The 24,486-nt window shown below is 33.5% G+C and overlaps 2 protein-coding genes across 4 annotated transcripts; one reads left to right on the plus strand and one right to left on the minus strand.

Moving 5' to 3' along the window:
- Positions 1–9,495: 9,495 nt before the first annotated feature.
- LOC110625959 (AAA-ATPase At3g50940) lies at positions 9,496–11,419 on the plus strand. The gene is made up of 2 exons (XM_021771672.2): positions 9,496–10,624; positions 10,804–11,419. The coding sequence occupies exons 1-2, from the start codon at positions 9,599–9,601 to the stop codon at positions 11,248–11,250; spliced, it is 1,473 nt and encodes a 490-aa protein (XP_021627364.1). The 5' UTR covers positions 9,496–9,598; the 3' UTR covers positions 11,251–11,419.
- A 1,855-nt stretch (positions 11,420–13,274) lies between these two features.
- LOC110626513 (bifunctional dihydrofolate reductase-thymidylate synthase) lies at positions 13,275–22,686 on the minus strand. 3 transcript variants are annotated; one of them, XM_021772450.2, is made up of 12 exons: positions 22,367–22,686; positions 21,063–21,577; positions 20,583–20,982; positions 20,433–20,477; positions 20,201–20,266; positions 16,162–16,223; positions 15,990–16,064; positions 15,728–15,893; positions 15,532–15,655; positions 14,170–14,276; positions 13,872–14,047; positions 13,275–13,629 (listed from the first exon to the last, which is right to left on the minus strand). In XM_021772450.2, the coding sequence occupies exons 2-11, from the start codon at positions 21,488–21,490 to the stop codon at positions 13,937–13,939; spliced, it is 1,584 nt and encodes a 527-aa protein (XP_021628142.1). In that variant the 5' UTR covers positions 21,491–21,577; positions 22,367–22,686; the 3' UTR covers positions 13,275–13,629; positions 13,872–13,936. The 3 variants fall into 3 exon arrangements, with proteins under 3 accessions (XP_021628142.1, XP_043817535.1, XP_021628143.1); XM_043961600.1 differs by lacking the exon at positions 14,170–14,276; XM_021772451.2 differs by lacking the exons at positions 13,275–13,629; positions 13,872–14,047; positions 14,170–14,276 and adding an exon at positions 14,933–15,366.
- Positions 22,687–24,486: the final 1,800 nt, after the last annotated feature.

Consider the following 24,486-nt stretch of genomic DNA (forward strand, 5'->3'; position numbering starts at 1 on the left):
CCCCTAACTCATCTGCTATCATCTTGACTGCTTTAATGTACTCAAACGGATCATCTCCTGATTGGTACTTAGGAGCATCTAACTTTAGGTAATCAGTCATCTTTACCTTGCTCCTCACAGATGGGCCAGGTTGAGGTGTTTGGATAACTGGGGCTTCTGGTTGTACCACTGGTGGTGGTGGGGGAGGTGCAGAACTTTCTGGTGTAGAGTATGCTGGACTGGGGTAAAAAGGCGAGGGTGGATACATGGGATATGGTGGATATGGGGGGTAATACGGTGGATAAGGCATATATGTGGGATATGGGTGAAAACTAGGATAATCCGATGTACCTCCCATCGAATATCCTGGGCCCTGTGGGTAGGGCTGATAGTGGGGTGGATAACCATACCCCGAGGCCTGACCGCCTCCCTGTGATGATCCCACATCCTCCTCTGTAGTGCCAACACCTAACCCTCCATCCCTTCTTGGATCCACATCCATCTCTTCCCTTGTATCACTCGATCTTCTTCTCTGTTCTGTCTCCCTCCTGCTTTCATCAAACGACCTTCTAGGGTCCCTTGATGATCTTTCTCTGCCTGCCCTTTGGGACATAGCTCTTGGCAAAGCAGGGGGACGCCCTTCCATACCCTCATTCTCGGGCGGAGCTCCAGTCAATCTAGCTGATCGACGGGTTCCTCTCATTTTAGCTTCTGAAAACATAACATACACTTTAGCATCATATGATCCATGTAAAAACATGAACCCTCAACTCATAGCATAGCATATCATAGCAAGCATTAAATGCACATGCGTAAAATCATGGCATTACACATCAAGACAGGACTCAACATCCTATCCTAGTGGACATGATCTTCCTATTGTGCTTGCCCTCTAAAACAACCTCTTTCCGATGTGAGATGTCTCTAATCCCTGAGCATCTTAGCTCAGCACACCGTACTCTAGAGGCCCTATGCTCTGATACCAATCTGAAACAGCCCGCTTACCGGACCATCACCGGCACTAGGATCCAGATCGGCTTAAGGCCGCCGGGACCCGTAGTAAGCCTACTGTCAACTCTGTGTACCTGATAAATCCCATACATGATCACACTTAAGCTTAACACGGTTACTTACTCTTTTTTTTTTTCTTTCTTTGCTTGACTATCTTTTCTTTTCTTGAAACTTTTCTCATCCACTAAGCCTGGACTATGCATGCTCTGTCTGTATGCACTCGAAGAGTGATACCTGCTATGGTACCATACAGTAACTACAGAGATAGAAAGACTACCATGCACCAAGCCTAGCGCATCATAACAACATTATCTCAATCATACAATGATCACGTGCAAAGGGATAAACATACTCTAGGGCCAAGCACAATTCTATAACTCAATACATAACTTGCTATTACATCATTTCTATACATTACATAAACTCTGTACTGTACATCATTATCATGTCCACTATTCTATATTATTACATATGCCTTTACCCTTGCTTTCTCTTTCTCTTTCTCTTCTCTGAGGCCCTGAAAAAATGGGGTTAGGGAGAGGGATGAGCTGCTAAAGCCCAGTGAGCGGAATCTATAAAAAAATCACATTTAAAACATGCTATCATATGATGCATCACTGCACAAACATTTCACATCTCGGATTAGACATGATCCCAAAACTCCCTCTGTCAGTGCCCGGCCCCCAAAGGAGCTCACACAGGTCTTTCACTAACTACTCATGGTGCCCGACCCTATAAGGGCTCTCACAGGACTCATCCAAGGTAAATGCCCGGCCCCCAAAGGAGCTCACACAGGACATACAATAATGACAGACTTATGGGCTATTGAGATCGCCTCGGTCCAATCCACATATACAAGTAATAATGCAATGCATCAACTTGGTGAATACTAATGCAAAGCATCCTACATAAACATGGCATTAATGATGCATGAATCATGCTAAAACAGTTCTTAACTTTTAAAATAAAGTTCTGTTCCACTCACCTCTGACAACTGCTGAGCAGTCTCTGTAACTCTAACTCTGTGGGCCTCCTTGGTCTCTCGGGTCCGTACCTACACAGGTGGACTCAAATGAGGACCAAACTTACTTAAACATAACTCTTAATATCTCCCCAAAACCCCTCTAAAACATCATAGGCATGCATGGAAAAATGGGCAAAAGAAGGCTGGACTGGGCACTTTCGGCGGCTGGTTCGGCGGCCGAAACCTCCCTCTAGAGACGAAACTCATGCATGTTCGGCGGCACCTTCGGCGGCCGAAAGTCTCGTCCAGAGACGAAACTCATGCACTTTCGGCGGCCGAACTCCCTCTTTCGGCTGCCGAAAGCCTCTTTCTCACCCAAAAGCCTAGCTTTCGGGGGCAAGGTTTGGCAGCCGAAACTGCCTCCACAAGGGGTTCGGCGGCCGAACCTTGCTTCGGCGGCCGAACCTGGATTCTCCAGAAAGGCAGAATCCGAGCACAACTCATGCTCTCAGCCTCCAAAATCCTATCAAACACCCATAACATGCATACCAACACTTCTCAACTCACAAAGAACATAACTCATGCATATAGAGGCCTAAAAACTAGCTCAAGCCTCAAAAACAACAACAAAACTCATAGAAACTCATATGATCAACATATGCTCAAACTCATGTTTATACCCCCAAAACATGCCATAAAACTCTCTAAAACTCTTAAAACTTGCTTGAAACATAAGGGGAAGTGAGGATCCATGCTTACCTCTTGAAGAACTAGAGGATTGATGATCCAAGCTTGGAGATAGGGAAAAACTCACTCAAAATCTCCAAGTGCTCAACTTTGCTTCCTTTTGCTCAAAACTCTAAAACAAAACTCAAATCAAGTTAAAACATGCAAGATTTGAGGAAAACATGAGAAATCACACCAAGGAGAGCTTGAACCTACCTTTGACCCAAAAACAGAGTGTTTAACACTCAAGTCTCGGGCAAAGGGGCTTTTGTGGTGGCCAACCGACTCTTCCTTCGGCGGCCTAACGTGCATGCAAAACCATGCAACTTTCGGCGGCCGAACTTCACCTTCGGCGGCCGAACCTGGCTTTTGTCCCCTTGGCCTTTTCATTTCCAAAACTCAATTTTCTTAACTCAAAACATGCAAACATGATAAAAACACTTAAAAAAACATCTTAAAAACCTTTCTTCTACCCTTAGGGCAAGCTCCGACATCCTCGAATCCCGACTTCCAACGGAAAATCCGCCGGAACGTAGGAATTCCGATACCGGGGTCTAGCCGGGTATTACAGGGATGTACTTTTCTGTGAAGACATATTTCTTTATGCACACACTAAAGTTCCAGATTCTTCTCCTGTGCATCGTATTCCTATTACTGAGCCTGATATGAATAATAAGTTCACTAAGCTTTTTGACCCTGTTATAGCATAAAACCATAGCACCCCCATCCACCTCTCCGTCTCACACATCTCCACTTCTTTCTTCTGTACAGGTCAGGAGATCCACTAGAGTTAGTCACAAGCCTGCTTAGCTACAAGACTTTGTTAGTTTTGCTTCTACTACATCACAATCCACTTTAAATATATACTTTAACCCACATCATCAATCTTTTGTTCATAATGTAGCTACTATTCTTGAGCCATCCATTTATGCACAAGCATCACTTAATGCTTAGTGGATTGTAGCTATGTAGCAAGAGCTGCTAGCTCTAGAAAAAAATGATACCTGGGTGGTTACTAACTTACCTAAGGGCAAGAAAGCCATTGGGAGTAAGTAGGTTTATAAAATCAAATACAAGCCCAATGGTGAAGTTGAAAGACTTAAGACACGTTTAGTTGTTAAAGGTTATAATCAAATTGAGGGTTTAGATTGTAAAGACAGATTTTCACATGTTGCTAAGCTTACCACTATTAGGATTCTCATTGCCTTAGCTACTGCAAAGCAATGGCCTATTTTTCAACTTGACACTGCTTTCCTCCATGGTTATTTAAGTGAGAAGGTTTACATATTATCCCCTCAAGGTTATCATAAGGCCCTTTCTGGCCAAGTTTGCCTGCTTAAAAAATTCCCTTCATGGATTAAAACAAGCCTCAAGATAATGGAATATGTAATTTACTGGGTTTCTCAAATCTTTAGAGTTTTCTCAGTCCTCCCATGATCACTGTCTATTTTTTAAGACTTCTACAGAGTCTTTCATGGCCCTCTTGATTTATGTAGATGACGTCATTATTACTGGTACTTCAGTTGATGACATCTCTAATGTTAAGACTGCTTTACACGATAAATTCACCATCAAAGACTTGGGGCATCTCAAATACTTTTTTGGGCTTGAGGTGGCTAGATCTAATTAATTAGGCTGCAGTTTTTAGTCAATCTAAATTTATTACAGATTTATTGAGTTATGTTGGTATGTTGCAATGTAAACCAACATTTTTTCCTCTATCTAAAGGGTTACATTTATCATCTGATCTTGGTGATCTACTACCTGAGCCTAATATTTATCGAAAGTTAATTGACATACTCTTGTATGTTAATCTTACTAGACCTGATAGAAAAATGTGCATATTAACTGGTCTTTATTCTTTTAAATACTATTTTGTAGTTATGCTTATATTTGGACTTGTCAAAGTAACTTATTTTGTTTTAAGAATCATTGTGTTATTTTCTTTTTTTAGCTTCTATTTTACACGTGAGATATGCTAAATATAAATAGCTCAACTCTCTCTTGTATAGATATTATTTTTCAATATAAAATTTATTTTCTCAGAAGAGTTTTTCTCTCTTTACATACTAGTATTCTCTCCGATTTGGTTAGTACAATGCACTAATTGCATATGTTGGTAGAGGCTTGTGAGGTAGTAAGATCAGCAAGGAATGAAACATTTTTTAGCTGTCGCTTGCAGTGCAAAGCCTGTGTATTTGGTCTGGGATGCACTTTTCCAAATTGGGCTTTTATGTTCTTTGAACTTTTGAGTGTTTGTATGTAAATTATGAAGTTGTCTCTGTCATTCTAGCATATTTGGACTGCTTAAATACAATTTAATTTACATAATAAAACAAGAGAAAAGTGTACAAAATTATGTATAATTTTAATTGATTTTTTTAAAATTAAATAGTGTTGAATTTTTTTTATCTCAATAAGAAAATTAATAGAAAAAATTAATTACAATTACAAATTTATTCGAGTGGTAACTATGTCAAAATTAAACTAGAAAAATTTGATTTCAACCATTTCAATCCCTAAACTCCTAATTCTAAAAGGAAAACAAATAGCTAAATTAAAATTTTGTGAAATTTCTAATCCTTAACAGAGAGTTATATACTATTAAAGTCCCTACATCTTTTGAGATTTATTTATTAAATCCTCATTGTTATTCTATTATATAAACCTTTATTTTTCTGCATATTTTGATCATTAAACTCGGATTAAAACTCAAAATTTTTAGCACCTAGAAATTAACATTTTAAATTAAATTAGCATCAATTAATAAAAAGTAATTAGAGTGCTAACGAATTAAATAATTTAAAAACTATTAGGGAATAAATTTAATGGCTGTTAGTTTAAATTTTTTCATTTAGAATTTGGATATTTATCATGTATACCTAAATTACTTGATGAATCTCAATATAATATTTTTTAATTCAACCGTAAAAACTCATTAAATTTATATTCCTTCTATAATTTTTTTTTTAATTTTTTTATGTTGTTCTAAAATATTCTAACTTTTTTTGTATTATGATTAATTTATAAATTAATCATTATGATCTATTTAATTTTATTTTTTTAACACTTCTCATTAATTCTTTATTTTTTCAAATGATAATTCAAACAAACTATATATTAATAGTGATTTTATTGTTTTAATAAATCACTTCATCTCACAAAATCTATTATTTAAAGTTTATTCACCCAAATCAATAAAATTAATTAATAATTTTAATTTAAAAAAATTATAATAATTTATCTAAAAAATTTTTAAATGATCATATTTTTTTAATAAATTAATATTAAATTATTTGAAAAATAGCAAGGGTACATATGAAACTTGAAAATTAATGTTACTTTGAAATTTTTAAAGTGACAGATTATTTAGAATAAAAAATTATTTAAAACGAGAAATATTATAAAATGATAATAATATTAAAAAGAATATAATTAAAAAGTTAATAAAATTTTTTTAAAATTAAAATAATTATATTTTAAAATATTTATAAAAAAGTAAATGAATAAAAATTATAGGAGAGCGAGTATTATTTATTAAATGAAATGATTTAATGTAATTTTTGTTTTTATATATTTAAATAAATAATAAGTGTATATAAGTTAAAAATTCTATAAAATGAGTTTTCAGCATCACTATGCCACACTCCAGTCCCAGCTTTTATTGGTCTTCACCGTCACTTCCATGCATTTTCCAGCTAACCAATCACCATATTCTTATTGGAAAGATAGGATAGAGTAATCATTTGAGTCCTATTAATGCTGTTTTTAAAAATTTAATTTGTAATTCTTCAGACTAATAAATTTTTAAATTTAATTTTTAAAATTAAAATAATAAAAATTTATCTTTGAAAATATAAAAAAAATAAAGTAAAAAAAATAGAAACCTTTTTCTAAGAAAATACATATTATTTATTATTGAAAAATAATTATTATAAGTTATTATAAAAACCTTAAATATAATAAAATTATAACAATCAGATTTAATATTATATTTAAATATCAAACTTGTAACAGGTAAAAAATTTCATAAATAAAATTTTTTACAACCACAAAATTTTTTAAAATTTAAATTTATTTTACATGAGTTTAAAAATTTAGAATATATATTAAGAGTTTAGTATCTTTTAAAGTATGAATTAAATTTAGATAATATAGAGTAATTGGGACATTACAATTTATTCACCACCCATAACATATATAAATATTATCAGGAGCTTTCATTTCATTCTCTTATTAATATAGTATAACACTTCTCACAATATAAAAAGTGGACAACATTTGAATAGTGCTAGTAGAACTAACAAGTGACTTATTATTATCTATATAAATCTTTTTCATAGAATCTCCAATCTTACGATTGGATTCCTATCCCTGTTAATTTTAGATTGATTTGTTATTACCCATACGAACCCTTTGCAATAGCTATTGCCGTTTGACAATCATAACACAAAGATGTATTAATTTTATTCTCAACAGAGTATTTACTAAGAAATTTTTTAATCATTCAAATCTCATTGTCATCTAACTCCAGAGCAATAAATTTTGATCCATGGTGGTTTTAACAATAATAATAAATTTTCAAGTAACTACACCACTATCTTGATTAAATACATAATCACGGTAGATTTTATCTAATTTGAATCTAAATTTCAATTAACATTATTATATTTTTAATACAGTAGGACATTCACTATATAAAATATCATAACTCATAATACCTCTCAATTAATTCTTTAACTTTGACTAAAGTAGCACAATGATCATGATTAGATTATGTGTAAATCTACTCAATATACAGAGTATAAGCTATATCAAGTTTAAAAAATTCATTAAATGTAATAATTTTCTACTAATATATGTATATCTAAATTGAGCAATAATATCACCTTTACTTTTTTTAGAATTAGTATTATATGGAGTATTCACTGGTTTAATATTAAAATGTCTGCCTTTATCTTGAACGGCCAGTCACTCCATACTTGTGAGCAATCTTGTGATAAAGCCAGGAAAGCCGGCCAGAGAAAAGGCTAGGTAAAAAGCTAGGGATGAAGTGACTCAAGTGACAGGCTTCAGGTACTCAACTGTTAAGCAGAGGTTGCTTTTCTAGGCAAAACCTTCTTTGAGTTTTTTTTTTTTTTTTCTGGAGTTACTCTCTTTGCTGTGGGTTGAATAGGGTCCCTGCTAGCCTTTGATCTACTTTGAGTGTCTCCTAAGATGAGAGAAGTATTTACAAAAATAGAAAAAGCCAATTCCATTCTGAGGGCAAAGGCACGTGAGAAAACAAGTTGTCTTACTCCATCTCTTGGGTTACTTTCTATTCAGTTCACATGTCCTTCCCAAAAAACTTCTTTGTCCTTGTGATATAATTATATTTTCATTTCAATTTTAATACTCTAAATTACATTTGCTTCATTTATATATTTTATATTAAATTTATGGATAGAAAAATATTTAATTTTACATACTATATTATAATTTGTATCAAATATAAACATATCATTCACATATAAATAAATAATTACACATTCATTATGTATAAACTTTATAAACATATATATTGACCAAAATTTAATAAAATATATTATTTCACTGTTTAAATACTTATATTAAACTATATAAAAATTCAAGAATTTTATTTTCTTGATTAGAAACAAGACAATACTTATGACACATAAATATTTTTTTTAAAATCTTCAAAAATATAAAAATTCATTTAGTGGATAAAGTTTTACAAAATAAAACTAGAGCAATTAAATTTCTTAACATTTTTTTTAGGATGGGTAAATATACTTTTAATAAAATATACCCCATATTTTTAAATATTTTAAATTAATTTTATAAAAAAATTTTCTTTCTATTGCAGTACTCAATGCTACTATAAACAAAATAAATGCAAGAGAGTATTTCAAAACAAATTAGGTGCAACTATCCATATTTATATATTTTTAAAAGAATTAATTAGTGGACTGAGAGGTGAAGTTAAATTTCTATTTCTATTTTATATTTTTCGGATTGTAATTGCCCTTAAATCTAATTTGTTTGAATATTTTTATCCACCTCTATTTAAAAAAAATCAATTATCTGAAAAATAAATATTTCTTTTAATGTCGAACTTAATAACAAAAAAAAAGTCATTCTACTCATTTGTAATTAAAAAAAATAAACTATTTCTTATACAAATTAATTCATTATTTTTTAAATATTAGATATCCGTTACAAATACTAAAAACAAAAAGTTGTTATAATTTGAAAATAAAAAAATGTTAGTTACCATTTTTAATTTTTCAAACACATGTAATTATATGAATTTAGTTGTCATCCATTGTCAACTTTTTTTTTTTTTTTCTAAAAATTATTTTTAAATTGAGTTTTATTGAATAGATGCATATCATTTTTGGTAAAGTAGAAAAAATATTTAAAAATATTAATAATAATAAATTCATCTGATTTTATTATTTATTAATATTATAAATTTTAAGTTAAATCTTTAATTATTTTCTCACTATTAAAAAATAAAATTTTTATTAAATAAAATTTTCTCCGACCATTCAAAAATAAAATTTCTTTCCACATATAAAAATATAGATTCTTAAGATTGTTAAAAAAATAAAATAAAATAATAAAAATTAAATTCTTAAATATTTATTTTTTATAATTTAATTTTTAAAATTAAAATTAAACGGCCAAAAAATTTTCCAAATAAAATCTTTAACCAACACATCATCTTTTAAAATCTAAATTTATTTTACAATACTTATTTTCTTGAAAAACCAATCTAATTCCTTCTAAACCAATCATCACCACCACTACAATTTCCATTTCTCAAGTTCTTCTCATAAAAAATCCCAATTCTGTGATCTAATTACACTTACCAAAAGCCAACTAATCCTACAAAAACCCTGGAACCCAAAACCCATGATCCCTAAAACCACCGACATGTCCTCCACCAAAGCAATAATCTCCGCCGCAGCCTCTGCTGCCGCCACGGCCATGCTCCTTCTCTCCATCGCTAAGGAATTTATCCCAAACGAGCTCCGACAATATGTCTACTTCAAATTCACAACCCTTCTTGACTCTTTCTCCTCGGAACTAACTTTAGTGATTGAAGAATATGATAAACTTAACCACAATCATCTCTTCACAGCTTCAGAACTCTATCTTGAACACATAATCCCTCACAACGCCCAGAGACTCAAAATTTGTTTGCCCAAGAAAGAGAATAACATTTCTGTCTCCTTACAGGAAAATGAAGAAATCATCGATACCTTTAATGGGATTAAACTGAAATGGAAGTTTATTTCAAGAAAAACACCAGTGAAGTTTATCCCCAGCCCTGATCAGTATAGCAAAATGCCTGTAACCGAGGAAATGTTCTTTGAGTTGAGCTTCCACAAGAAGCACAAGAACATGGTTCTCGACGCTTACATAAAGCATGTGATCAAGAAATCGAAAGAAATGAAAGAAAAGAAGAGGACATTGAAGCTGTTCACATTGAGCCCGGATAGGATGACAGGGAGAAGAGGAGAAACATGGCAGTCTCTGAATCTTGATCATCCTGCTACGTTTGATACGTTGGCGATGGAGATGGAGGAGAAGAGGATGATCATGGAGGATCTTGAAAGGTTTGTGAAGAGGAAGGAGTTCTATAAGAAAGTGGGTAAAGCTTGGAAACGTGGGTACTTGCTGTTTGGTCCACCAGGGACCGGGAAATCAAGCTTGATTGCTGCAATTGCAAATTATCTCAAGTTTGATATATATGACTTGGAGCTGACTGATCTTAATACCAATTCTGAGCTGAGAAGGCTGTTGATTTCGACTGGGAATAAGTCCATACTGGTGGTGGAGGACATTGATTGTTCCATCGATTTGCAAAATAGGAATGCAGAAGCCGGAGCTCTCAGGCCTCAACCTAGTCGAGGTTATACTCAAGAAAGAAATAAGGTGAATTTACTAACCTTTTTGGTCTTGTTTTTTTATGGTGTTATTCCTGATCGATTGATTGGTTCAGGCCACATCAAGAAAGGCGTAGCTGAAAAGAAGAAACAATCAGGAATTTTCATCTAATGCAATTAAATTTGATGGATCTGGCAATTCTCACAGGCTAATGTGTCTTGTATCAGGTTCAGGTGACGCTATCAGGATTCCTGAACTTTGTGGATGGATTATGGTCAAGCTGTGGGGATGAAAGAATCATAATTTTCACAACCAATCACAAAGAAAAGCTTGATCCTGCCCTGCTGCGACCAGGACGAATGGATGTGCACATCCACATGTCTTGTTGCAGTCCATGTGGATTCAAAACCCTGGCATCCAATTACCTGAGGATTACAGATCACCCATTTTTCGTCGAGATTGAAGAGTTGATGAAGACAACGACGATTACTCCTGCAGAAGTAGGTGAGCAGCTGATGAAAAGTGAGGAACCTGAGAATGCTTTAAGAGGTCTGATTGGGTTCCTGGAGCGCAAGAAGATAGAAGACGAAGAGAGGAAGAAGCGAGAGAATGATGAAAGCAAAGCTACAAGTGAAGAATCAGGAAAGCAGAAGATGGAGAATGGTGATATTTAGAGGAGTAGATAGAAAGAATAAACTTATGAACTGAATGAAAATTTGTTTGTGGGAAAATTCTGTGGATGAGAATGCTCAAAAGCCTTCTACTCTAATCCAGCTCGAATAATTTGCATCCAACTCACAATCTGTGAAAAGCAATTTCCGTCTCTGATGTGAAGTGTTCACATGTACTAGCAATTATGATATTTAACTAGACGTTTGCAATCTGTTCTAATAGATAATTAAGTTTGCTCTATTAGTATATATTACAAACACTATACATAATAATTAATGAGAAATTATTTTGAAAATTAAATTAAATTAAATTACATAGAATTATAATAACCACATTTATATATTAATTATAATTTAAAAAAAGATAATAAAAAGTATCTAAAATTGAAAAAATAAACAAAAATTAGAAAAGGGAGGGAGTAGTACAATAAGCAATAATAGGAACTTGCTCTCAACCTATCTCTTTTACCAATTGCTTAGTACAACCATTATATAAGCAATCAAAACTATCAGGTTCAGGTGACGCTATCAGGATTGCTGAACTTTGTGCATGGATTATGGTCAAGCTGTGGGGAAGAAAGAATCATAATTTTCACAACCAATCACAAAGAAAAGCTTGATCCTGCCCTGATGCGACCAGGACGAATGGATGTGCACATCCACATGTCTTATTGCAGTCCATGTGGATTCAAAACCCTGGCATCCAATTACTTGGGAATTAGAGACCACCCACTTTTCGGGGAGGTTGAAGAGTTGATGAAGCAAAAACGACGGTTACTCCTGCAGAAGTAGGTGAGCAGCTGATGAAAAGTGAGGAACCTGAGATTGCTTTAAGAGGTCTGATTGGGTTCCTGGAGCGCAAGAAGATAGAAGATGAAGAGAAGAAGAAGCGAGAGAATGATGAAAGCAAAGCTGCAAGTGAAGAATCAGGAATAACAGAAGCAGAAGTTTCACAGAAGCAGAAGATGGAGAATGGTGATATTTAGAGAAGAGTATCTTATGAACTGAATGAAGGTCGTTTCTTTGAATGAAAATTTGTTTGTGGGAAAATTCTGTCAATGTGAATGCTCAAAAGCCTTCTACTCTAATCCGGCTAGAATCATTTGCATCCATCTCACAATCTTTGAAAGCAAAGTGAGAAGTGAAGAATCAGGAATAACAGAAGCAGTAATCAGGATCTGATATACTGTAGCAACGGGGAGAAGTTTGCCAGATTATTTTTAATCCTCCATCTTCTGCATCTGTGAAGCTTCATGTTGTGGATTTGGCAGGACTTTACCGCAGTTGTTATGTTCCTTTAGCTAATGCAATTACAAAAAAAAAAAAAAAAAAAAAAATGAAAGCAATACTGATACATTCAACTTGATAGTGGGAAAACTATGTGGATGAGAACGTTCAAAAGCCTTCTATTATGGTCCAAATCGAAGCATTTGCATCCAACTTTCGATCTGTGGAAAGCAATTTCCGTATCTGATGTGAAGTGTTCACATGCACCAGCAGGCAGCAGCATAAGATTCAAGTCTTACATCATTGCTTTTACCATTGATGGCAATCTGAATTTTCATAGTTATTGTAAATTGGTCATTGAGAATGTATTTCTCACTGACCACCTTTTAATCCCTTCATTAATAATTAAATTGACAAAATTGGACCAAATTGGACCTTTTAATTGCTTCATTGATGATTAAATTGGAATAGTTACTAGAATGAAATATGGAGGACCAACTCTGTTACACAAAAATAGACTTGTTCTCTTTTTACCTGTTTCAATTTAACAATTGAACGATATCGGTAAAAGATATATTATAAAAATATAAAATTAAATTTTCTTAATTCATGTGAAAATAACTATAGGCCTATCTTCCACACAACGGAGGAAATATAGTTTTCGAAGCTATGAGAACAAAATCATTTGAATTTTAACAGTTAATGGACTAAATAGTAATTTTTCATATAACAATTTTTACTTGCTGGTATTAAATACAGGAAACAAGTTTGTAAGGACACTTAAAAATGGGCCTTAACAATGTTCAAAAATATTAACAAATTTGCTCATCCATAAGATCATAATTACTGCGCAAGTTAACAGAACTGCAATGTTCAAGACATAAACAGAACACTGTCATATGAAAGTTCACATGTTCAAATTCCAAACCATTCAAAAAGCAATTCTATAGCATTTGTGGTTATAAAGTGATATTTCCCAGGTAATAAAGGAAAATTGCTTGTAAAGCAAGAAAAAACAGACATCCTAAATCACCTTAGAACCACTAACTCTGAGGAACTAAAGGATTCTGACTAAACAAATATATTCAGTTACCTTTTTTTTTTTATTTTAATTGCTAGCCGCTAACACTCAAGAACGGTAAGCCCTTGAAGTTCCTGAAACATTACAGAAAACAAACCTTCAGCTTATATAATGCTCTAATAAAGCATGTCATTTTTTACCCAAACACTAATGAAAACCCCAGAGAACAGGGTATTACGTAATTCAAATCAAACATGCACACACACACACACACACACACAATAATCTAGCATGTGAGATAATGGAGAGAGAGGATCAAAGAGCATAACAATTCATTTTTGTAGAAGGTGGTTTGAGGGCAGAAACAAATACCTACCTCAAAACCACAAGCAAATATTGCCTAGGAACCCTAGTGTGAGTTCACTGAATGTTTAAGGAGCTTTATACTGCCATTTTCATTTCAATTTTGTGGTGAGGATCATAACCTATCAATTTGAAATCAGCTGCCACAAAAGAATCTATGTTCTTCTTCTCAGGATTAATCATCAAAATCTGCACAAAATACTAGTGAGAGACTGCAAAGAATATAGGAAAATGCAGAGAACAATACGATAATACTTCCAAAATGGTAATGGTACAATCCAATCAACTTAATTTGATGCCATTGTACTAACTGGAAAAGGTTTTGGCAGTTTTTGAAGCTGCTCCTGGAGAGGCCTAACATGAGAGCTATAAACATGAGCATCCCCAAATACATGAATAAAATCACCCGGAACAAGATCTGTTCAAAACAAAAGACAATTGAACACACATTTGTAAACATAATCATGATACGGAAGCAATCACAGACCATTAAATGATTTTTCTTTCAACAAGTGCCAGTCCCTCAAAGCCTAACATCATTGTTATAAATATCTAGCGCTTAACCAATTTATTCATTATGATGTCGTCTTATAGCAACATTAGGACCATCTGCAAGAACAATTCTAGAACATGTTGAGTCCCAAAACTTGCACAGGTATCTGCCCACAAACTAAACAGAAGTTACCACCATGTTTTCAGACCTGGACCGGTCTAAGAATTGGTAAAGACAAAGAGTCCAGATTTAACTGGGGGTGAACCCAAATTTAACCAGCATATTATTAAATAAATAAATAATAATAACAATAACAATATTTTTTATATATTGCCATAAATAATTAATAAAACATTATACTTAAAATTCTAAGATTTAAATATTTTTAGAAAATAATTTAAAACTTTAAATAAAACAAATTAAAATTTTATAATAACAAATGAAAATAAATATTATGATATTTGTATGAAATATTGAATTTTTACGTACTTTTTCATCTAAAAAATAAAAAATAAGTAATAATTTAACTTAATTAATAAACTAAATTATTAATAATATTAATTATTTAAATTACAATTTTACTTTTTCATGTACAAGTTAGTTAGTTAATAATCATTTTATATCAATATAATTTAATAAAGTACACAGTCACATATATCTTAAGTGGAAAAAAATTACATTGAAATCAATTGGTTAAGAAACGCTATTTTTAATTCAGAAAATTGATTTTGAACTGATCGGTTTTCTGGTTTGATCGAAACCCAGACGGTTCACACCGGTTTATTCCTGTTCTAGTAAAAGGAGGGTTAATAGCTTGAACCTAACAGGACCATGGTCCTGTTCCCGGATAAACTGGTCCCACCGGCTGGTCCGGTCCGGTTTTAACAACCATGGTACCACCAACATCGTAGTGAGATCTTCACACTAGTTTTGCCATTTTGCCAGACTAGGCTACCTAATATTAATCAGTATAAATCATATCTGCACGCATGCTTCCATCAACTTCAGTAGTCACCTGTTTATTACTACCTTCAGATATCTTATAGTACCAAAAGAGTCTTTAGATACATTGATAATCAGATCATACGCCTAAATGTTCCCATCTAAATGTTATTAATTCTTTAAACTCAATAAGTAACTCATTAATTAATGGTTTTCAGAATTCAGAGAGAATACATACTGCAAACATGAGCAATCATGCATGTCAAGAGGGCATAAGATGCAATGTTGAATGGCACACCCAGGCCCATGTCAGCAGATCGCTGATACATTTGACAGGATAACTCCCCGTTGGCTACATAGAACTACAAAATAAAATATCCAGATTAATCAAAAAGCAAAGGAGATCATGAAAGGCACGTAGGTTCACTACTAACTTGAGCAAACATGTGGCAAGGAGGAAGTGCCATCAATTTGAGATCAGAAGGATTCCAAGCTGAAAGTATAATTCGACGATCATCTGGATTACTCTTAATCTTGTCAATAACATCTAACAACTGATCAAATCCTTGGCCAGTATAGTCAGCATGCATGTCAGTATACCTGGCAAGTGTAATTCAAGTAAGAAAAAGAAATGAAGCCAGCAGTACTCCATTGACAATATCCACCAGCTAAACTTTGGTAAAGAAATCAATGAACCTAGCTCCAAAGTGTCTCCACTGGAATCCATAAACAGGTCCTAAGTCACCTTCTTCTCTGTCCTTCAACCCAATACTGAAATTGCGAATACAAACATCATTCAGAAACTGCATGATGGATACCATTTAATTCTGTGAAAAAGAAAACCCAGATATTGATAGTCAGTTCTCACCTATCAAGGTAATCTCTAGATGCATTGCCATCCCATATATGAATGCCCTTTTCCTGAAGGACCTGTGCATGCAAAAATTAAAAAATGCAGGCTACATCATTGTGTTCTTGTATCTACATTTAGAAGGGCCATTTAGAAACCTCTGCAAATAAGATGAATTAATTTTGATGCCAAATTATTTGAAGGCACAGATATTTATATAGCTAATTTATATGTAATAGCCCAGGATGGAAAACACAAATTTAGAAGATCATGACCTTGAAGACCTACAATTCCTATATGCAATATTTATATAATTTGAAACCTTTGATGAAAAGAAGAAAAAGAAAGCAGAAGATTTGAGAGAAAATACTTTATTATTCCCCTCAAGCCAATTGGGGTATATATACTACTTACAAGAATACATACTAGATAAGAAAATAAATTAATTCCCTAATTATAGCCTAATCATATCCCAATCATATCACACAATCATATCCCTGATTATCAGTACAAATCTAGGCTATTTACAAAAATAATCTCAACCCTCCCCCTCAAACTTGTTACAAATATACTCGATTCCTGGTCCTCGAAGTGATTTTGTGAAAACATCAGCTAGCTGATCATTTGAGTTGACAAAGCTAGTAGAAATGCATCCGAACTCAATCTTTTGCCTAATAAAATGGCAATCCACCTTTATATGTTTCGTCCTCTCATGAAAAACTGGATTTGATGCAATATGGAGGCAGCTTGATTATCACATATCAACTTCATTTGGCCAGCATCGCTACATTTCAATTCCTGAAGGAATTGTTTCAACCAGATGAGTTCGCATGTTGCTAAAGTCATAGCTCGATATTCTGCTTCTACACTTGATCTTGCAACCACACTCTGTTTTTTACTTTTTCCAGGATTTGAGATTCCCTCCAATCATAATACAATATCCTGAAGTAGATCGTCTATCTGATGAGGAACCTGCTCAATCTGCATCAAAATAGCTAACAATTTGTGAGTGACCCTTGTCCTCATAGAGTAGACCTTGTCCTGCAGCTCCTTTGATATATCTAAGAATGCGAACTGCATCCCAGTGACTACTGTATGGAGTTTGAAGAAATTGACCAACCACACTTACAGCAAAGGAAATATCTGGTCGTGAGATAGTGAGATAATTGAGCTTGCTAACTAATCTTCTGTATCTAGCAGGATCTTTAAGTGGCTCCCCCGGTTCAGGAATAAGCTTAACATTTGGATCCATGGGAGTGTCCACATGTCTACGGTCTAACATACCGGTTTCTTCCAATATATCCAAAGCATATTTCTGTTGAGAAATTACAATACCTGTTTTAGACTATGCCACTTCAATTCCTAAGAAATATTTCAATTTCCCCAGATCTTTAGTTTGGAAATAACTGAACAAATGTTGCTTAAACTAAAAGATTCCATCATGATCATTTCCATGACAATATCATCAACATAGACCACCAAGTAGATGCATCTATCACCATTATAACGAAAAAATACGGAATGATCAGAATTACTTTGAGACATTCCAAACTGTTGAACTACAGTGCTAAATCGTCTAAACCATGCTCTTAGAGACTGTTTTAGCCCATACAAAAAGCACCGAAGACGACATACTAAGCCTGCCTCCCTCTGAGCAACAAACCCTGGAGGGTTGCTCTATATAAACTTCTTCAGCAAGCTCTCCATTAAGAAAGGCATTATTAAGAAAGGCATTTTTAATGTTCAGTTGATATAGGGTCTAGTGATTAATTGCAGCCAATGAAGGAGGCGAACAGAAGCTATTTTGACTACGGAAGAGAAAGTATCACTGTAATCAAGCCCAAAAATCTGTGTGTAACCTTTAGCTACAATGCGAGCTTTAAGGCGATCAATTTTGCCATCAGGTCCCACCTTAACTGTGTAAAAGCAAATATAAAACTTTTGAAAAATAGAGAGCAAATCAGAACGATTCTTCATCAGAAAAAGCCAAGTACAACGAGAATAGTCATCAATAAAGATAACAAAATATTGAAATCCCAGAGTTGTACTAACCCAACTTGGACCCCAAATATCTGAATGAACAATGTCAAACATAAAACTGACCCTATTATTGATTCACTTGGAGAAAGAAGCTCGAGTTTGCTTCCCGAGTTGACAAGACTCACATTCTAAAGAAGGCAAGGAAGAGAGGCTAGGAACCAGTTTTTGTAACTTGTTCAGACTTGGATATCCCCAATGACTAAATGAGTTCAGCGGAGGTGGAAGACACAAAAGCAATTGGAGAGTTAGAAGTGGAAAAATAGTACAATCCTTGTGACTCATATCCTGCTCCAATCATCTTTCCAATACTCCAGTCCTGCACAACCACAGATTCAGTAGTAAAGATGACTGACAGTGAAGATCTTTAGTCAATTTGCTAACAGAGATTAGGTTGTATGGACAGTCAGGGGTAAATAAAACATTAGTCAAGGGGATAGAAGGAAGGAGATATACGTTACCGATCCCTTTAACTTGAGTTTGTGAACCATTAGCTAATGTGACTTTAGATAGTGTGGAAGGTGAAACAAGAGTAGATAAAAGAGAGGGATTACCAGAGATATGATTAGAAGTACCATAGTCGAGGATCCATGAACCAATGGGTAAAGACTTGGTTAGATAAGTAAAAGAATTACCAGAATAGGCAATATTTGATTGAGCCATGGAGATTGAATCTGAATCTGCCAAAAAAGAAGGATTTGCGCCTGCAAAGAGTAAATCCGATCCGACGTTAGACGGGCAGGGCAAGCGATCAGACCTACTGGGCTAGAGTCGCCGGTGCCAGGCGATGCTGGAGGAAGAGTCGCCGACATGAAACAGTCGTCGGAAGATGGTGCACGCGTCTGCGCGTGGCCGGAGGGCGTGTGAAGGCGGGCTGAACAGGCAACCGGACCTGCTGGGCTGAAGTCGCCGGCACCGGGCGATGCTGGAGGAAGAATCACCGGCATGAAACGGTCACCGGAAGATGGTGCACGCGTCAGCGTGTGGCCAAAGACAGGCTGCTTGGGGTGGCGCATGGGGCCGGATTTGGAGGCGGTGCTTCACCGGAAAGCAGATCGAAAGCCGGCATGGGGAATGGGCTGCGCGTGGCCGGAGATAGGCTGTTTGGGGTGGCGCGTGGAGGCTCATGGGGCTGGATCTGGAGACGGTGCTTCACCGGAAAGCAAATCAGAAGCCGGCGTGGAGAATGGGTTGGGTGGTGAGACTAACTGATTTCCAGAAAGTCACCAAAGCAAGGTGGTGAACCAAGTTTCTTGGCTCTGATACTATGAAGCCTTTGATGAAAATAAGAAAAAGAGAGCATAAAGAAAAAGAGAGCAGAAGATTTGAGAGAAAATACTTGATTATTCCCCTCAAACTAATTGGGTATATATACTATTTAAAAGAATACATACTAGGTAAGAAAATAAATTAATTCCCTAATTATAGCCTAAGAAAATAAATTAATTCCCTAATTATAGCCTAATCATATTCCAATCATATCACACAATCATATCCCTAATTATCAGTACAAATCTAGGCTATTTACAGAAATAATCTCAACATAATTTAATAAAAAAAATCTAAACCGGATATTCTAAGAAACACCGGAAGAGCTGGGACTCTCATGATCAAGCAACACTTGAATGTGTATTACACAAAAGCTAGAAGTAATGCAGCGCCATACAGCTCTTTTTTTTTTTTTTTGAAAAAATAAATAAATAAAATTGATATTAAAAACAAAAGAACCATTACTAGATGAACAACTTAATTACAAAGGAGAACTTCAGCAGCAAGAACACAATCAAGAACTTATGAGATATAACAATCCATTTACAAATAAGTAAAAAGTAAACAAACCAATTTAGAAGAAACAAGAAAACAGTATGTATCAGCAAATTCATTTTTTTTCTAAAAAAAAAAATGAAAGGACAAAATCTGATACAGTAATACCCTGCTCAAAATTCCATAAAAAACAAACAAGCCACACAAGAAGGTAAAAGAAGTACATGCATGAAATGTCCAATTATGATATCGTTACCTTAGCATTCGTTGAACCACTAATGAACCACAGGAGTTCTTCAACAACCCCTCGCCAGAATACTTTCTACAAACCAATGATACCAACATGAGATAGACGAATGGGATTTGGTTTCCTCACAAAATTGACCTCATGTTGAATCTTGAACCAATCAAACTATGGGAGGGAAAAGGACATGTATACAGAAGAACTAATTCAGTTGTAGCAATTATAACAAATAATTTAAACATGCCTTTGTTGTAAGAAGCGGAAAAGTTTTGCGAAGATTGAACCGCATCTGCAAATTAAGTTCAAAGAAGAAATCCATTGACATCCATCAGTAATTAAAACAATAGATTGTACAATAAAAATGGAACCATAAATAGTCAATGGCTCATATTACCTGGCAACCAAATTTTGACAAAGTACCAGTTCCAGTTCTGTCATCCTTCAAAACACCATCTGAGATGATGTCTTGAACAAGTCTAAGATACAAAAACTCCTCATGTCTCTCAAAAACCATCTTAGGAAGGAAGGAGAACTTCTTTACCTCAAACTTACTGTTTTCTGAACCACTATCAGAGCTCAAACCATTATTTTCACCATTGGATTCGACTACAGAACTCCTCACTCGAACATAAGTTGCAAAGCAATATCGTATGCTGTTCTCTACCATGGGAAAGGATGAGTACCAAGGTTGAAAGACAGATGAATCAACTGTAGGTATAAAAGTATCACAATCAATGTTTGTCTCAATTTCTGTCATGTGGATAGCATCACATCCAGGTGCATTCAGAGCTTCCCTGTGTTAGAAGATATTCAAATTATAGAAGAAAGTAGAAACAAAGAAGAGTTACTCATAAAGTGGATGAACAAGTACAACCTTAATATCTGGCCACCTCCTATTACAAAGGCTTTCTCAATTGACAAACAATAAGGAGATGCAGCCAATAATTCCAAAGCAGAATTCAGGCTTCCACACATCACGACATTCTCAGCAGTAGCAATATCAAAACTTCCAGAACGAGTCAGAACAACATTAAGGCGACCAGGCAGAGGTCGATGCTCAAGTGGGATACTTTCCCAGGTTTTTCTACCCATTATAACAGCATTCTTTTTTCCAGAATCAGAAGTAGTCATAGTAACATCCTTGAAGAATTTGAGGTCAGAAGGCAATCTCCATGGCAGCTTCCCATCTTTTCCGATACCCATATCTCTAGTGGCAGCCACAACAACTTGGTAAGTTCTTTGTGCAGCAGGCTGTACATTGGCATTGCCATTGGAAAGGTTTGCCTTGAATTCACCGGCCATGATTGAAAAGAAAGCCCAACAAAAACTCCTTGATGATGCCACAGAACTAATACCGCACACCCAACTTTTGTGGAAGTTCAGCAGAAGCTGAAATTGGTAAAGAAAAATAACCTCTCAACATTAAAGCAAAAGGTCCACCACCCACCTATCCATACAAGAAAAGCATTTTTTTGGGGGGGAGGGAATGGGGGTTGGAGGATTTCACACTTGAATTTGAAATTAAGATATCCTGATATCCCATTGAACTGGTAAATTCACAAGCTCCTTAAAAAATGCACCGTAATCTTTAAATATATGGATAAAATACGTCTTAACAGTTAGCTTCTCAGACAACATTAGAAACCCATCATATAAACAACACAAGCTACACCACCCAGCAGAATACTCCAAAAACGATTACAATAATCTTTACATATATGGATAAATACGCCATAACAGTTAGCTTCTCAGGCAACTAAGGAATATTTAAAAAAAAAGGATGACCTTCTAACCCAACTAAAGCCCGGAAAAAGGAAAAACAGAAAAAAAAAAAAAAAAAAAGGAGGAAGCTAGCAGCACACAGCACCACAAAAGATAAGCCTCGCAAAAAGTGTAGACATCGTATAAAATCTGTGTCTCGGCATTCCAAAAGGTACCAAAGCAAACACTCATCTTTAACTACAACATTCAATCAAATGAAAACCAAAATTCCTGAACATTTCTACCTATAGCAACAATAACAACAAAAGATATAAAATTACAGAGACTACAAAAAAAAAAAAAATTCGAATTTTCACCCGATCATTGTTTCAATAAAACGATACATTAAAAAAAAGAAGAAAAATAATATATTCCAAAGGAAATAAAAATAAAAAAATGCAAAACAAAGAAACTAACCAATCTGAGACTAAATCGAGAAATCTTGAGATCGGAAAACGTCAAACTTGAGTTGAAAATTGGAAAATAAAGACGATCAGAGCAAGTATAGAGCAAGCTCCTCCTTCTAAAATTAGGGTTTTAGGTGATAGAAAGGAAAAATTGGATTGTGAGATAAAGTAGAGTAGAGTATTAGAGTAGAAGTGAAGGGGAAAGAGAAATGGAAGAGAGAGTAAACGGAGGTTTCTTCACTTTCTATCTGCTGCTTTTTCCCTTTCAAACAGACACGAAAGAGACGAGAAATTAAACAAAATCCAAAAGCACGGTTTACGCGGAGTGCCGCCGAAGTCACGAGGAGGAGAAGCATGTTATGTAATGTACACACGTGTGGGTTTTATTTTATTAATTTTAAAAATCTTTTTTCTCTTTTTTGTTAAAATATATATATATTCGTTACATATTTAATTGAGATTCGATTATAATTGAAAAATTAAATTCAATTTATAACTAAGTGATATTAAAAATTATACTTTTTATATAAATTAAAAAGTAATAAAATTAAATTAATTAAATTTATATTATTATATAATTTTTTGTCTAAACAGAAAGAAACATGAGTATGCCGTCTTTGAAACATATTTTTAGTATAGTTGGATTATTTCATAAAAAATAAAAATCGAATCAATTGATTTATTTAACTTATATTCTATTATTTTACTAATTTTGCAGACTTTATAATTTGGAAAATTAATGGTATGCTCAAATAAAAAATTAAAAATTTCACAAAATATATTCAAAACAATTACTTAATAGTTCAACTTTTTATTTTAATTTGATAAAAATTAAATTACTTTATTATATAATTTAATATTTATTACCGATCAGTATATAAATTAGTGATTCGATAGTTTATAATTAAAATTTTTATTTTATTATATTCATTATAAATATTTTATTTTTAATTGATCTAATTTCAATAGTGGTGTGACATACATTTGTTAATTCATAAAAAAATCAAATCTTTTTTCTTATATTTAACGGGTAATTGTTGGTCAATAAAATATTTATTTTAATATTTCAAAATTTTTAAATTGAAAAAAAAAATTCCATACAATCTTTTACCAATTTTCATTTTTTTTTGTTTATTTCATGTTAATTAAAATTCAAAATTAAAATCTTAAAATCGTTAAAGTGTATTTAATATCGTTTCCTTCATTCACTTTTTGTTCTTTTGGATGGGCACATAATCAATTAAATCATGGATCGAATCAAGGAAAGGATGTGCTTTTCGATTATTGATTATAAATAGAAATTAATAAATTTAAAATAAAATTAAAAATTATTTTATTTTATATATAATTAAAAGTGAAAATTTAATATTTATATAATATGTATTTTTCTTAATACTCATATAAAATTGAGTGTATCTTCCGATATAAATATTAAAAGTGGATGAAATATTGAATTTAAATTTTTTTTCTCATTATTTTAAGATATTTACTTTTAAATTTTATTGTATAATTTATTAGTTATATTTAGTTTCTATATTTAATAAATAAAAATAACAATTTTAAATTATAAATATTATAATTATTATTTATAAGGAAATGATATAATACAGCAAAGATTATGGGATTGTTGGTACTTTAAGGCGGGAAACTTGCAAGGGACCACGTAGATTATGACACTTTTCAACAGCACAAGCAAACGGAATCTTGGCCATCCACTTGGCATGCATATACAAAGAAGTTATTGCTTGAAAGTTATAAAAACAAGCTATTGTCCACTGAAGATAACCGTCCACGTCACTTTCCGATTGTGTTACTCTTTGTATATTGTGATTGTACGTGACGTATCTGTACTGTATACATACACAAAACAGGTTTTTTCTTTTTTTTTTTCCAAACAAAAGAGAACATTTGATGTTTAGAAAAAGAAAAAGAAACTATTATTTGGTTTGTGTGGATTCATTAATTACTTCTTTAATTTTAATAAATATATTAAAATATTTTTTAAAAATATGAAAAAATTTAATAACTAATCTAATTATTAATTTTAAAAGTTAAATATTATAAAAAAATTTAAAATGTTTTCAACAGATTAATTATTTTTTTTATAAAATTAAAAAATTAATTAAAAAA

The sequence above is a fragment of the Manihot esculenta genome, chromosome 11 (genome assembly GCF_001659605.2).
Source record: "Manihot esculenta cultivar AM560-2 chromosome 11, M.esculenta_v8, whole genome shotgun sequence".
In the NCBI taxonomy this organism is placed as follows: domain Eukaryota; kingdom Viridiplantae; phylum Streptophyta; class Magnoliopsida; order Malpighiales; family Euphorbiaceae; genus Manihot; species Manihot esculenta.

Bases quoted from the DNA above. Each gene is read 5' to 3' on its own strand.
- LOC110625959 (XM_021771672.2), top strand. From the start codon at position 9,599: ATGATCCCTAAAACCACCGACATGTCCTCCACCAAAGCAATAATCTCC. The intron at 10,625-10,803 runs GTGAATTTACTA...GTCTTGTATCAG, and splicing joins ATACTCAAGAAAGAAATAAG to GTTCAGGTGACGCTATCAGG.
- LOC110626513 (XM_021772450.2), bottom strand. From the start codon at position 21,490: ATGGCCGGTGAATTCAAGGCAAACCTTTCCAATGGCAATGCCAATGTA. The intron at 20,478-20,582 runs GTAATATGAGCC...CTTAATTTGCAG, and splicing joins TGTCAAAATTTGGTTGCCAG to ATGCGGTTCAATCTTCGCAA. The intron at 14,277-15,531 runs GTATGTATTCTC...TGTTTTGAACAG, and splicing joins CATGATTGCTCATGTTTGCA to ATCTTGTTCCGGGTGATTTT.